Source organism: Eublepharis macularius, chromosome 7 (genome assembly GCF_028583425.1).
Source record: "Eublepharis macularius isolate TG4126 chromosome 7, MPM_Emac_v1.0, whole genome shotgun sequence".
Classification (NCBI taxonomy): Eukaryota; Metazoa; Chordata; class Lepidosauria; order Squamata; family Eublepharidae; genus Eublepharis; species Eublepharis macularius.
The window spans coordinates 32,333,399-32,349,079 of record NC_072796.1 but is presented as its reverse complement, the minus strand read 5'-3'; the positions used below and the strand labels follow the sequence as shown (position 1 = coordinate 32,349,079).

The 15,681-nt window shown below is 43.0% G+C and overlaps 1 protein-coding gene across 1 annotated transcript; it reads right to left on the bottom strand.

Moving 5' to 3' along the window:
• Nucleotides 1-226: 226 nt before the first annotated feature.
• On the bottom strand, nucleotides 227-15,613 carry C7H5orf22 (chromosome 7 C5orf22 homolog). Its single transcript, XM_054986039.1, has 9 exons — nucleotides 15,366-15,613; nucleotides 14,484-14,629; nucleotides 12,234-12,383; nucleotides 10,396-10,858; nucleotides 8,363-8,425; nucleotides 6,848-6,969; nucleotides 5,271-5,337; nucleotides 4,422-4,561; nucleotides 227-1,523 (listed from the first exon to the last, which is right to left on the bottom strand). The coding sequence occupies exons 1-9, from the start codon at nucleotides 15,483-15,485 to the stop codon at nucleotides 1,367-1,369; spliced, it is 1,428 nt and encodes a 475-aa protein (XP_054842014.1). The 5' UTR covers nucleotides 15,486-15,613; the 3' UTR covers nucleotides 227-1,366.
• Nucleotides 15,614-15,681: the final 68 nt, after the last annotated feature.

Here is a 15,681-nt window from a genome sequence, read left to right as displayed (position 1 = left end):
AAATAGTTTGCTTGCAGCCAAGTTTCAGTGGGGGAAGCCGGCCAATCCCATTTTTATTTCAGGTCACTGTCAGCTCCTCCTCCAGCCTTCTGAGTGTGCATGGTGGAAGGTAAAGGTAGGGTCGAAACTGGAAACCTCTCTGTAAATGGTGTTCTGTCACAGATGACATTTAAATTTAATAAATAGTTTGGTATCTAAAGCTCTAAAATAAAAAAAAATATGTATACAACTTCAAAGGACAAATTGTTTATTAACACTTGAAGAAATGGGGGTCGATGAAAGATTGCCAATAGATCCATTTGACTTCTTTGGAGATATTTAACATGATTCAACACAGCATTTACTAGGGTTGCCAATTCCCTGAAGAAAAAACACCTTTTCCCCTTTAATAAAGTGCTGTTTGAAAATAAAACCAGCAAAAACACTAGTGTTTTACCCTGTAAAGCAGCTGACGCTTTTCAAAGCTCTATTTTCCCCATGCTAGAAAAGGTATTAGTAAGCAAGGCTCTGGACTCTGCTTCCCCTGCTAAACATTTATCCATGGCCATGTAGTGGCTCTAAGCTTCATCTGAGGCTTTTTTTAAAAATTGGCACATAACAGCTTTAAACCTTTTGACATTTTTCTCCTAGATTCCTAAGCACTGCTGCATGGTTAAAAATGAGGCTGTTAAGCAAAGATTGCCAAGTGTGTATTTTAATGGCACTATTTTTATGTGATTAAGGTACAAGGCATTTCTCTAAATGAAAGAATAACAAAAAACTGTGTCTTTATAAAATAAGATTGCTCCCACTACTTTAGGCTTCTTAAGCAGTAGGTTGATGCAGCCCAGGTTGAATGCTGGATGAATAATTAAATTCCAAATTAAGATGACAGCCAGTGTTAGGTAAGGGTAGAATAGGCTAGGGAGACCTGAGTTCAAATCTGCACTTAGTGGTTGGCCTTGAGCAAGTCTTTATCCTTCAGCCTAACCTGGTGGGATAAACCCCATGGCAAAAATGTGATAAAGTATACCAGTTATTTTAATGACATGGAACTGCAAAAAGATCGATTTGTTTAAAGCAAAATGTAAATCCTGAACTGATACTTCCAGCCAAGACTAACTGCTCGAGAAATTGATTCAATAACAGAAAACCTGACATTCCTTTCTCAAAAGCTCTGTTGATTTCCTCTGCTAAAAGCGAGAGAGCAAGCCATTTCCCAGTCTTCTCTCTTCTTCCAGGCAAACACAAAATAGCAGCAGAGAGTTTTAGTTAAAACACAAAGTTCAGATCAACAGCATCTAGAACACTGTTACAAATGCAACTCAAACTCCTAGAGAAGCCTTTGATTCTGTGAAGATGCTCTTGCATACAGAGAAAAAGAAAATCACTCGGTGGAAAAAGAATCTGCTCCAGCAGGGTTCAAATCTTCCAGATATTCTAAATGAACATCCAGCGTGCCATATACAGAACGCAGCCCATTCAGAACCTTTTCTTGAATGAGCTCAACTTGGTTTGCAGGGCAGTAATCATCCAAACTGGACCTGTAAATGATATTTCTTTAAGGATGTGTTTTCATAAAGTGCAATGCTGAAAGCTGATAATTACAAATTTTATCACATACTCTGGTTTTTCTTGACCAAGCCTGTATTGTTTAGCGGTTAGAGCATCAGCTAGGATCTCGACAACCTAAATTCAAACCTCCACACTGCCATGGAAGCTTTGCTGGGGGGACTTCTGCCAGTTACACTCTCTCAGCCTAACCTATCTCAGAGGGTTGTGCTCTGAGAGCCAAGTGACAAGTGATGCCTGACACGAGTTGGACATGTGTCAGTTTCCCTCAAGTTTTGATGGGAAGTGTAGGCGTCCCGGTCTTACAGCAATATATGATATAGAATAGGGGTGAACACCGCCCCCCCCAAATTCGGGTTTCCGGCAACCCATTTCAGGATTCTGGTATTTAGCTCGCTTCAGTATGCTCTGTAAAGATTCGGAGCATACTGAAGCAAGGGTCAGCAAACCCACTAAACAGCTGATCTGCGGGTTTAAATGCCCCTTTCCATACCCTTGACCCGAAACTTCCCAAAGTGATACAAATTGCTTCGGGAAGCTTTGATTCGGGGTTTCCGAATTGGGCCCAACATGCTGGGCTCGATTCAGAAATCCCGAATCATTGCGAATCGGATCCGATTCAGGTACTTTACCCGAATCCGAAACCTGAATCCAAAACCCAAATCGGACACTCCTAATATAGAATATGATCTATGAAATATGCTCTATAATAGTAATTCTCAACTGATGTGATGCATCCCACAAGTGGGATACAGAAACAGTTCAGGTGAGATGTAGGGTTTTCATAACAATTACTGATTCACCCTTCCTCAATCTCCATGCCCACCTGTGTGATGTGCCATCTCCTGCCAACTCAACCTACCATGGGTTATCCATCTGTACTTTTGAGCATGCTAGTGGCGACTAGGGACACTTGGTCTTCTCCTAATCCTCCATTCCCCCTGCCCACCAGCAAGTGCCCCTGATGTGCTGCTTCCTACTGACTCCACCTGCCACAGGTTATCAGTTGTGCTTCTGCAATTTTGTATGTTCTTAAAGCTTACTGTAAATGATAAAAATAATAACGAAATGCCTGGAGACAAATAAAAAACCTTCTGGGAAAAGGTGGATGCTTTGTTTGCACCACAGCAGGAACAGCACTTCGACAGAGTGATTGGTGGGATGTGAGATACAGAAGGATGAAAACCACTGACCTAGAAGATACTTGGTTTGTGTCACAGTTTTCTCGAGAACAAGAGTTTAAAATTCTGAGGTATTACAAACTGTGGCTTTTTCTCTTACACCAACAACCCACAATTCCAAACTACAGTTTACTTTGGGTTATAAATCACACTTTGTAGGCAAAAGAACAAACTGCAGTATATTGTTCCATGTGATTCAAGGATCATGGTTAACTAGTTCCTCAGGAAACTGAAAGCCTTCAATATCTGGGGGAAAGTTCTGACTCAAGAAACTGGTTATCTCCTGTTCTAGATGGGCAGATGGGTTTCACTCTCCCCTAAAGGAGCAGGTTCATAATTGGGGGTAATGGTGGGCCCAGGTCTTTTGCTGGATAAACAGGTGGCAGCAGTTGCCAGGGTTGCCTTTCACCTGCTTCAGCTGTGGCCTTTCCTAGGCAGGAAAGAGCTTTCCACTATAGCACATACCCTGATAACATCCAGATTAGACTACTGCAATGTGCTCTATGTGGGGCTGCCCCTGAAGACTGTCCAAAAACTTCAGTTGGTAATAATTGTTGCAGCCAGAATGCTGACTGGACTGGGTTGTAGGGACCATGTCACTTCAGTCTTGTTCCATCTACAACGGCTTCCAATTTGTTCTCGGGGCCCAATTCAAGGTGCTGGTATTGACTTTTAAAGCCTTATACAGCTTGTACATTCGCGCCAGTCCTCTTCAGAAGTCCTGCTTCAGTTGCCCCTTCCATATGAGGCTAGATGGGTAGCAACCTGAGAAAAGGCCTGTTCAGTCACAGCACCAAAACTTCAGAACTCCCTCCCCAGAGAGATTCTCCTCTTCCCCTCCACTGCTATCTTCTGCCAGCGGATAAATACTTTTTTGTTTTGTCTGGCATACCCTAATAACTGTTACTGGTCCTCCTCCCTGTTCTACATGTTGTGTGTTTTGTGTTGCCATATTTCTTGAATTGTTTCAACATGATTGTAAATGTTATTTTAAATTTAAGTTGTTTTAACATTTGTTTTAAACTGTTTGTTAGTGTTTTAATGTTCGCCATCTTGGGAATCCTGTTTTGGGTGGGAAGGCAACATACAAATATTTTAAATAAATAAATAATAAGTAAATAAATGTCTTATGGTGCCATCCTAAGCAGAGTTACATCCCTTTAAGTCCATTAAAACCAATAGGCTTGGAAAGGTGCAATTCTGCTCAGGACGGCATCTGTGTGTCCCAACATCATCATTTCATCATGGTAAGGCAAGGTATAAGAAACACTTCTAGGTATTAAAAAGAATTCCAATCCAAGTAAATTTCTTTTAAAACAATTAACTTGTTTTTTAAAAAAGCATGTATCTCCCAGTCTGGATTCTTAAAGCTACAGCATTTGTACACTTCTGACTCAAAATTACAGTTATCAGCAGGAGTGGATTATATGGATATGGACTGCCATCTTGGAAACTGTAAACTGTAAATTTAAATTGTATTTTATGACTGTTATGATCTCATTGTGATTTTAATTGTATTTATACTTGAATGTAACCCGCCCTGAGCCCTGAAATTGAACTGAATCAAAGGAATGTACCAGTCTTTAAAAATATGCAGAGTTGCAACAATGCTCAACTGGACTTTCACTGAGACAGCTGCGAGGACACCTTGAGTGAGGAGCGACATGACACATCTCCACCAGACCTTACCGGGATATTGTCACAAGAGTGGGCTTTGGCAGATTCTTCAGGAGATGTTTTACAGACTGAACGAGACCCTCTATTTCTTCTTCAGTGCTGACATGGTGAGGGATTTCCGAGTAATCGCAGGTAAGCCCAGCTTGATGAACCTGAAAATGGGTTACGTAAAGCAGTTCACGACTACATGGAACAGCATGGTTCAAAAATTCAACAGGAGCCCTGCCCTTTCCCACCCAGCACCATCAGATGTTTCTCAAATTCATTTTTTTCTTCCAAGATCAGAGAATCAAACACATATGCAAAATGGTTCAGACAGAAACCAAGGAACTGCAGAGGTGTATCTATCTCTATACTTTTTTTATCCCACCAAGGAGTTCAGGGCATTCACAGAAGACAGGGTACAAAGAGTACTAGTTATCTGGGAGAACCTGGTTAGCCATTACTGTTTTGACAATGCCAACAGAGCCCTTACCAAGATTGACACGAGGGAGGTTCGCCCTGGCCTTCTCCCCATCTTTTTAACCATGTTAAGAGCACAGGACTGTTCTGTCTTCACTGGCACAAGATGGCCCTAGATCTGATCCAGCAACATTCTTTTCTTAGCCAGTGTCATGAATAGTTACCATGGAGACGCTTCCAAGGCCACACGGAAGATAAAAATGTTATACTGGACAGTTTTCTTTTAACATTCTAAGTGCCATTTTCCAGCTTCTTGATACTGGGCTACCTAATACTCAGCATATATCTTGCATTAGAGATTTGTGAGGCAATTATAAAAATATGAGTTTCCACCAGGAAGTGACACCCGCATTTGTTTTCCTGGGAAATTTTAACAAAATGAAAATGAAGAGAACTTACCAATTCATAGTTAGGGATCACCACTCCGTTTTTCAAACTGTGCACAAGTGGAATGAGAGGCGCCATCCTGTGATCAGACAAAGACCGTTCTAAAATTAATTTCAAAATCCAACACAAAATGTTACGGCTGAGGCCAAGAACACTCAGACATTAAAGCCAGGACCTCTTTCTGCAAACTGAGAGTGTTTTGTTTTCTTTTTGCTGATTTGGACAGCTACTGCAGATAGCTGGAAACAGTGGTTAGCATGCGAGAGCAGAATCTGGGAGGCCCATGTTCAAATCCCTTCTGCTCTGACACTCAGAGATCCTGAACCAGTCCCTCTCTTTCAGCCTAACACACCTCACTGTGTTGCTGTGAGGGTAAAACAGAGGAGGGGAGACTGATGTACAGTGCTGTTGGCTCCTTGGGGGAACAGCAGAATAAAAATGTAGTAAATAAAGATATCTTCCAGAAGAATCCAATGGAAGTTAGTCTTCAAGAAGTAGGTCTTAGCATCTAAAACTATCACAGACTCAAGAAACCAGACGTTTCAACAAATTCAAGTGGGTGCAGAGTTGTGACTTGGGACTGATTCACAGTGCACCGTTTGATGTCTTGCTGCTGATTGTGTGATCTGCCTCTATTGGGAAAAAAACCCGTGTTTGAGAGGATGCCAAGTACAAGGCCTTCTTTGTCGATGGCATCTATCCACTGGAGTTGCGCCACTCGCTGTTTTTTTTTTAAATGATTTTAACCATTTATTGTATTTTAAATTGCGGTTTTTATGATTTTATGATGTTGTGACCTGCCCTGAGCCCCCTGGCGGGGAGGGCGGGATACAAATCCAACAAAAGAAACAAACAAATTTAAAACAGCCTTTAAAATAATATGAAAACAATTCCGTAAATACAGCCTCACAAACAGAAAGAACAGGGGGGAGGGTCGGTAACAGTCACTGGGGGAATGTCAGGCAAAACAAAAAGGTCTTTGCCTGCTGGCAGAAGACAACAACAGTGAGGGAGAGATGACTCTCCCTGTGGAGGGAATTTCAAAGTTTAGTTAAGACCTTTGTTTCCATTTCAAAAGGCCTTGGGTCAAACTGGTACTTGACAGAGCTTTTGTGTGCTGGTTCTTCAGTTACTTATATCCCCTCATCTCAAGTGGGCTCCAAGGTCTCCTTGGACCCACTACAAGTTGCAAGGACACGAAAACAAAACAACAGTTCATTAACAAGGTAAAACCAATGCACAGGTTAAATACACCAAACCAGTTTATCCTTCAAGCTAGTCTTACAAGCTTCCCTGGAGACCGTAGGTAAGGGTGCCCTCCATACCCACTCCGCTAAGACATTCAAGAGGAATGGACCTACCTAAAAGTTGCTGTATAGACAGTCTTTTGTTTTACTGCTCATTCAGGCAACTCGAGTGAAAGGGTTTTCCAGAACAACACCTCATCAGAGGCTACTGCTGGAAGGCACCTCCTGCCTGTATATCCATGCAGAATCCTAACCTTTCAGATTGTGCCTGAGGCGTGTGTGATTTCTTCCAAACTGGTTAAGCTAAAGGGCGGCATTCAGGCATCACTTTAAGGTCCATACCCAGGATTTAAAGCCCATCTTTCCAGAATCTCTTCAGAGTCATCATCGCATAAATCTGCAAACACCGCTTCGAGATCTTCTAACTGGCGGATGCGATTCTCGACGCAGTCTAGCAAGTCCTCCTTTAAACATGCACACAGAAAACACTTAAACAGAAGTAGCCAACTGGACTTCCATCAGCACTGTTCAGCAAGTAAAGGTAGTCCATTCAAGAGGGCACAATAAAAATTACGTGCATCTGTATCTCGATGAATTTACAGCGAAACAGAAATAAACATCACTGAGCTTCTTACAGTGAAATAGCGCTGGGTGTTGTTTTTCTCAGAATCACACCTCAAGCCCTGATCTGGGGCACAAAGAACCCACCCTATCTGAAAGATTAGCGGCACGCTCAGATTTGGCAGGTCACCAACTAGAGGCGGGGCATGACTACTTTCCATGGTGAAGAAGTCAGAAGAAGGCAAGTAACCTTTTTGCCTCGCAGGCAGGGCTCATTTCGAGGGAGAACGCACAGGAACGCAGCTCTGGCAGTTCCCCAAAGAGGTCACGTCAGGTGGCCCCGCTCACCTGACTCTCAGCCATTTTGGGCCCCTTTCAGCCCGGATCGGGGCCGAAACAGCCCAGATCGGGCCTCTGATGGATGGTGGATCACTCTCCCACTCAGCAGCGGCCCAATCCTGACCATTTCGGGCCCCTTTTTGGCCATTTTCAGCCCTCTTTTGCCATGCTGGGCCCAATTTCGACCCTGAATGACCAGGATTTGGTCCAAAACAGTCTGGATAGGTGATGTCAGGGAGTGTGACATATGCAAATCAGTTATGCTAATGACACACTGCCAGTGTTGTCAAGGGGCATGGCATATGCTAATGAGTTATGCTAATGAGTTCCTCCAGCTCTTTTTCTACGAAATGACCCCTGTATAGATGCTGGTGCAGCAGCAAACTAATGGGAAGAAAGAAGAAATGAGATTTTTTTACTTGGCCAGACATCCCTGGAGCAAGCAGAGTCCCAAGGGTTCACCTTCGTCCCTTGGGCACCGGCCCAGAAGGCCCAGCCAAACAGGCTCACATGCTGCTGTCTGGCAGATGTGCCAGAAGTTTCCTGGCCATGAGTTAGATTATTTCCTTGAGTGATGTCTGAAATGCTGTAATTGCAGAAGCAGGTGCAAAAAGATAACATATTGCTATTCTTCCCAAAAAAATTACCTCAAAGCAAGTGACATTAATGAGGGAACTAAAAGCATTACAGCAACATTCTCTTTCATTTTTGCAAATGAATGCTTCGTTAGGTCAAATTCATTTCGCACTCAAGAGTAGATTTCCATGCAAATTGCACCGACATTTTTTTCTCCAGAAAACAACTAAGGTGCTGGGATATCCTAACCATCTTAGCGTAATTGCAGATCAGTTTATGAAACATCAGCTCACAGCTCTGCCCTCGCTTTCTATCCTCACTCCCCCCTCCGGTAAACAAGATTAACTACCTAACATTCTCCAGTGCAGGGAAATCACATACCTCTGAGGCATTGCTGTTAGGCTTCTTAAAATTATAAAGTTCTTTTAAGAGCTTGTACTCCTCCTATTTGAAATGAAGAAAAACACGCGGCATTAGAACGATCTCTTTCACTTAAATCTCATCTTCACTATCTTTGGAGTGATTCACACACAGTTATGTAGCTTAAAGACCAACTAGAATTCCAGTGCATGAGCTTTCAACAGCCAAAGCTTTGTCAGATACCTGACAAAGGGAGCCCGACTCTTGAAAGTTCATACCCCGGAAATCTTGTTTAAGGAGCTACTGGATTTGAATGCTGCAGTCCCAGCAGAGCTGGACCATATCCCTCTCCCCTCAACGTGATATTCAGGAAGCTCACAGCAAAAACAACCAAGAGGAACAAGTGAGATGCCAGAAGAACAGAGCATTTTAATACTTTAACTGTGACCCAATTTAATTGCTTTATGCAGTTATTTATCTGATGTGCCCTTGCTTTTTCTTAACTTACTGATCAGGACTGGATAGATTCCGGGTACCTTGTTGCAGAGAGGTTAACAGAGAGCACTCCAGCTACTGCAAGGAGAAAGACCTATATGCTGCTGGGTCTCTAGGCAGAGCCATTGCTGGGTTGGCACCCAAGTTTTGGAGATGTCTGTCTCCTATATGCAGGTCAGAGTCGCCTTGCTGTGTTCCTAATTCTAAACAAATGGAACTGAAAATGAAGGGTGATTCATGCTTGATGGTAACCCCTTCAATGGGCTGAGCCCTTGCGTTCCTCTGTATGTTTGAACTCGTCTTTGGAAGAGCACTGAGGTATACGGCTGCATCCAGGCATCACTGAACACTGTGCTACAGCCGTCATTTGTGACTGCATGGACAACAGAACGGAGTTGTTAACGATCACTGTAGCGCAACATCCAACAATGTATGGATGTCGGTGAAGCTGGAGGAAGGGAACCAACATGACCTCCACATACACATGGCCCACGTAATGCATGGATGGTCATAGTTAATAGAGGAAGCTGAGGAATAGTCTTTTGCGTGCAGATGGGTCTACGCTGTTTGTCATGTCTCAGGTGACTACGGAACATCCTTTACTGGAATGGTATGGGGACAGCAACACTAACCAAGCTTCAGGATTATTTTAGTCTTTGGGTATTATATTGCACCTGCCGCTTTCTTCAAAATCTATGCACAAGACACAAGAATTTTCTATAGCTTAAATAGTTTTCTAACCTGCGTCATCGCTTGTCGAATTAGAATTAAGTTCTACCACTGTCTCTGTGACTTGGTGCCCTTTTTAGATCAATGTGAAAAACCAGAGCCTAACGATGATATACAGTATTTTTCATAATGTGATCATGGCATCACTTCATCCTTCTTAATCGGACCAAGGCTTTTGAAAGGTGCTGTCTTGCAAACAGGTTAGAGCAATAGCTACCTGTACCTGAGCAGTCTCTGTTGTGGTCATCACCTGGTGGAATGGCCTGTCTGAAAAGGTGAGGAAGGCTCCTTCGTTTCTATCATTCCGCAGAATACATAACATAGATTTATTTAGGAGACTACTTCTATAAATGGGTAAGTATATTCATTTTAATGTCTGGGGAAAAAATTAATTTTCTAGATTACTTTTATTGTGTTGTAGTGTTTATTGTACTGCTTCTTTTCAAACTTGTCATCTACTTGAGTCTTTATGAGAAAAGCAGATTGTGAATGAAGTGATTAATTAAAATAAATAAAATTATTACACAGTCACCAGGGCTGTCATCTGGTTAAAGAAATCTTGGTTATTTGTATGAGCTTAATAGACTGAATCTGCATGTGAATAACCCAATGGTTGAGAAAAAGGCATTTTTCTTAGTTTCCTAACGACACAGCTGTAGCAACAGTTCCCATCTAATAAAAAAGAAACACATCTCATAAGTGGCCGTTGGTCACCCAGAGTTTTTCTAAATTCCAGTACTGGAAGTGGGGACAACTTTTTAACGGATGTAAAGGTTTCAAAAATGATTAATCAAAGAGTCAACTGACAACATAACATCCCTGCTAGTTACCTGCGTGTATATTTCTTTGAAAGGGTTCTTAACTGAAAAAAAATCCAAGTCAATATCTAAAACGTAAGCGGCATCTTTCTGCAACACCTGAAGAATGTCTTTAATAAGCTCTGTGGTTTGACACGTGTGGTTGCCAAAGGAACAGGAGGCCGAGGTGCCCTGGGAGCCGTCTGCCGTCTCTTGTGTTCGGGTGTTCTTTTCTAAACCTTCAGCTTGTGTGTCTGCACAGCTAGAGGGACGAACATCCGTGTCCTTTGATGAAGAGGCAGCTACAGAGTCTGTCGTATCATCGCTTAACTTGAGCCTCTTAGTGGAAGACAGAGCTCTGCTTTCCTCCCAGTTGTCCGAGGGTTTGGTGGGATTCACGAGGTGGACACTGAGATGCAAAGGCTTCTCGTTCTCTAACTGGTCAGCAGGAACATACAGACCATCGGAAAGGAAGTAGCCTTCAGTGCTCGTAACCCTGGAATAACAACACTTTTTAGTATACTTATAGCACATTTCAAGGAAGAGTAGCAGCACTGCTTTGTTCTACCTGACCAAACAGCCCGGCAGCAACAAAGGGAGGTACCTACTCAAAATCAACAGCTAGAAAGCGAAAACACACGAGTAGGAAGCAATTGCTAATGAGCACATTCAAGAAGTCAAAGGCATATATTAAATACAGAATATCATCTTCATATACAGTCAGTTTCTCACATAGTCAATATAATAATGCAAGGTAAATTTAAAACAATACTAGTATCATGATGGTGCAGCACAAATACAGTCAGGAAGAACACCCCACAGGTAAGCTTCCATAAAAGGTTACAAGGTAAGTTGTAAAAAAGTCCCTTTTAATAATTTTTCAGGTGGAGCAGATGAAAGCCAAAGGCACGTCAAGTCACCCTACACACAGCACCGGCTTGACTCTGGTGTTTCATCAGGTGACCTCATCAGGGGCGAAAGAACATCCACCGTACAAACAGTCAATCGGTAATGTCAATTTCAAGTAGCAACCAGTCAAATATCCCATACAGCAAAACAATACAAACAGTCCTTTGAAAAGAACTGATTTGCTTGACTGATCATACCACAAATCCCACTTTAAAAAGTAAGCTCAGAAAAACTAGGGCACTTACCAAGTCCATGCCAGTGAGTAGACACAGGACATCTTCGGAGGCCTTGCTTCAGGTGCCCCCTCCATATGATGCTAGACAGGTGGCAACCTGAGAAAGAGCCTTCTCAGGGCCGAACTACAGTGACGAATGACACAGGTTGGACACTTGTCAGCTTCCCTCAAATTTTGATGGGAAATATAGGCATCCTGGTCTTGCAGCTTGGCTCTCCGACTGCTGTCCAATGGACTTTTCAACTGTCACTTGTCCAACATTCCGCCAAGCTGCCTACATTTCCCATCAAAACTTGAGGGAAGCTGACAAGTATCCAACTAGTGTCAGGCGTCACTTGTAGTTTGGCCCTAAGTCTTGGCTCCAAAACTTTCAAACTCCCTCCCCAAAGAGGTTCATCTCTCCCTCTGTACTGCTGTCTTCTGCCACTGGGTGAAGACTTTTTGTTTTGTCTGGCATACCCCCAGTAACTGTTATTGGCCCTCCTCCCTGTTCCTTGTGTTGCTTGTTTATTGAATTGCTTTAACATTATTTTAAATGTTTTAAATTAAAATGGTTTTAAAGTTTTGTTTCAAATAAATAAATAACGTGTTGAGCCAAAAATAGTTGGCCAGAAACCATTTATGGGCAACTACTCAGGCAGAAGCAGCACAAACTCAGTAAAACACTAAATCCACCACTCCATTTATGTGAAATATGTTTAAAAGAAAGCATAGGCCTTATAGTTACCTTATTGTAGTAGTTGAGGTGTCTTTGCCCACTAAAAAGTGATGGGTTCCTTCTTCAATCTGCTGAGCCCAAGAAGGATGAAGCCATATAACTTGTGAAAAGTGACCGGCATAAACAGCAGGCATAATCCAGTTTTCAATGCTTATCTCGCTTTAAAAAAACACACACACACAGAGAATGGGATTGAGATGGATATCGCTGTTTCAGAACGTAGAGCTCAAATTTCATCATAATAAAGATATTGCACGCTGATACACTCAGAATGTTTTAAACTGGAATTAATTGAGGCAGTATGTATAAGCCTAATCTTGCTTCGAACTATCTAACTTCTTTGATAAACTCAAATTCTGCACATAGAATAACGCATTAAAATTAAATATATTTCTGCACGGTCGCTCAGTTTTACAGATTTGATTCTGGTTTCGTAAATCAGTTTTAAATAAATTGAGGAAACAGAAAAGGTAGGATGGAATTGAGGGAGGGAAATGATACAAAGCCTTTGAACACCCAGTCATAAAAATTGTCCATCCGATGTACTTGCAATTCCCGTATTCACAAAGAAGTAGAAAAGTGACCCTTCTGTACAGACCTTGATGCCAGCATAATATTTAACTGTGTCATTTGCTCACCATATTGGATATGTGCACTATAGTCATTGATTGGATGGGAAATGAAAGAAAAAACCTATTTACTGATATCCGTGATTCGTCTGCCCTGGTGAAGACTTCATCCTGCAACCAGTTTGGTGTGGTGGTTAAGAGCGCAGGACTCTAATCTGGAGAACCAGGTTTGATTCCCCACGCCTCCACCTGAAGCCAGCTGGGTGACCTTGAGTCAGTCACAGCTTCTAGCTCTCTCAGCCCCACCCACCTCACAGGGTGATAATTGTTGTTGTGAGGATATTAATGACATACTTTGTAAACCGCTCTGAGTGGGTGTTAAGTCATCCTGAAAGGCGGTATATAAATCGAAGGTTGTTGTTATTACCAAGCAGCAGAGAAATCCTCTTAAACGTGCTTTGGTTGCTGCAATTATGAACTGAACCTATACACTACTGGATATTACAGCACATAGGATATTATAGAGCAATTAAGCACCTCCTGGATTTTCTAAACGGGAAAATCCAAGAAGAGAATGATTACAATAGTGCAATATTGTAAGAACATGCTGATCCACCTATGGTTTAAAAATCTACTTCAAAGCATGGTTTTGCATCCTAATTTGCAAACAAATCCTTAAGAGGGGGTTGATTATATCCCACTCTACATATAACATGATGAGGGAATGAAACTGCGCCCTCCTGTCCTGTACGTACACCTTTCTGGCTGTACATTACAGATGGGTGTGTGTACGTGTAAAAAAACCAGAGTGCCATAGGCCTGAACACTGCCACTGATAAGCCACACCCAATCTTGGAATCAATAGTAGTATTGGGGCCTATGCATGCTGGATTTGACACGCCATAGCCTGCTCCCATATTCCACCCGTGTGTGGAAGTGGTCTTGGGAGTGCAGGCAGGTATCTCCAGTGGGTAGGGCAATCTTAACCCTCCACCAAGCACAAAGAGAAGACAGTCTGAACTGACCATGTGGTTTGGGCATTCAAGCATTACAACAATGGCAGGACATGAAAAGCACAGTTTGGCATTAGATCAGCCTGCAACCTATGACTCCACAAGAGCCATCACAGGAAGAAAAAGTGCTCTCATTGGTCCTCTTCTCCCTGTTTGTGCATGTATATGTTTTGTTTAATCATTTTAAACACTTCATATATATTTACCTGTTTCAGTGTTTTGATTGTTTGCTACCTTGGAGATCCCAACTTGGGTAGAAAGGCAGCATACAAATATTTTAAACAAACGAACATGGTAAGAAAACTTAGGAAGCGAAGTGTCTAACAATGCCACCAGGAATCTTTCTGCCTGTGATTAAGGAGTTGTGCAGCCAGTTTGCCCCCTGTACCAGCAATTTACAGTATTGGGATATAGTCAGTACAAATTTTGTCCTCAGATGGAGAGTTAACTAGTGCCGTTAATGTAGCCCATGGGAATATAGAAAACCCAGAGATAGCTGACCAAAACAAAACACACATACTGATTTTATTACTGATTTCTCTTCCCGGGGAACAACTGCTTCTTGTTGCACTTGTGTGATGTGAGACCAGTTCATTGAAGACATGAGAATGCCAGGGTTCAAGAAGGTATTTGACAGTGTAAACAGACATCATCCAACCCCCAGCATGTGATCTCACCTGAATAGAGTTTCTTTGTCAAATACAGTATCTGCAGGCATGTTCACTGGTATCAGAAGATCAGGGTGGGAATCCAAGTGAACAAAACTGATGTTGCTGGCAGGGAGATGTTTTGAACCAATGGCTCGATAAATGAAAGGAAGTACCTGGAACATCAAGGAATTATACTCATTTCAACTAGGGTGTAAAGTCACAATTGGGGCAAGATAATGGCCGATGAACAGGTTCCAGGAGCAGGTAACCCCAAACAATAACTCTTACTGACCAATAGGAACAGCTGGAGGAACATGAAAGTGACCAATTCATTTACTGGGTGACCTTGGGAAAGTTATTCTCTCAGCCTAGCCTACATCACAAGGTTGTTGTGAGGATAAAATGCAGGAGGAGCGGAAAGGTCGGGATAAAAGACAACTAAAGAAATCAAAATAGCGTTTAGTGGTCTCAACACTATAATGGCAGGATCCTGGCAGCCAATCTCACTGTAAGGTTCTTAAGCAAGGTCGCCAATCTCCAGGTGGGGGCTGGAGAATTCCCAGAATTACAACTGATCTCCAGGCCACAGAGATCAGATCCCCTGGAGAAAACGGCTGCTTTGGAGGGTGGACTCTATGGTATTATACCCCAGTGAGGGCCCTCCCCTCCCCAAACCCTGCAGTTCCCAGGTTCCATCCCCCCAATAGCCACTAATTTCCCAACTTGGAGATGGCAAGCCTAAACTGTAACCGCATACTTACTAGGAAATAAACCAGTTTTGTAAGGCTCGCTTTCGAGCAAGCAATATGAAGCATGCATATTGAAGTACGAGAAGAAAGTTTAACAGGGCTGAAAAGCGTGCGCGCGTTTGTTTGTGTGTACGGGCGCGCGTGGAATCACTTAACTGACCTCGTGGTGATTCTCCACGACCCAGACAGGCAACGTTGGGTAAGCCCGGAGAGGGCTAGTCCCGCTGCCTGCCTCCTGCACCCTCTGTTCTCTGCCGCCGCCGCCGCCGGAGTCGCTCATGTTCAGCTGCTCGAGGCCCCGTGGAGCGTTCAGGCCCGCAACGTTCCAAATCCGAACGCCAGCCGCCCCAGCGTTCCTAAGCTATGGAATGCCGACGCACGCAGCGTTCCAAGGCCAGAACGGCCAGCGCGCCGGAAAGCGCGGGCGGACGCATCTAGAGGCGACACACAAGCGGGCATGGTGGGAAAGCAAAGCG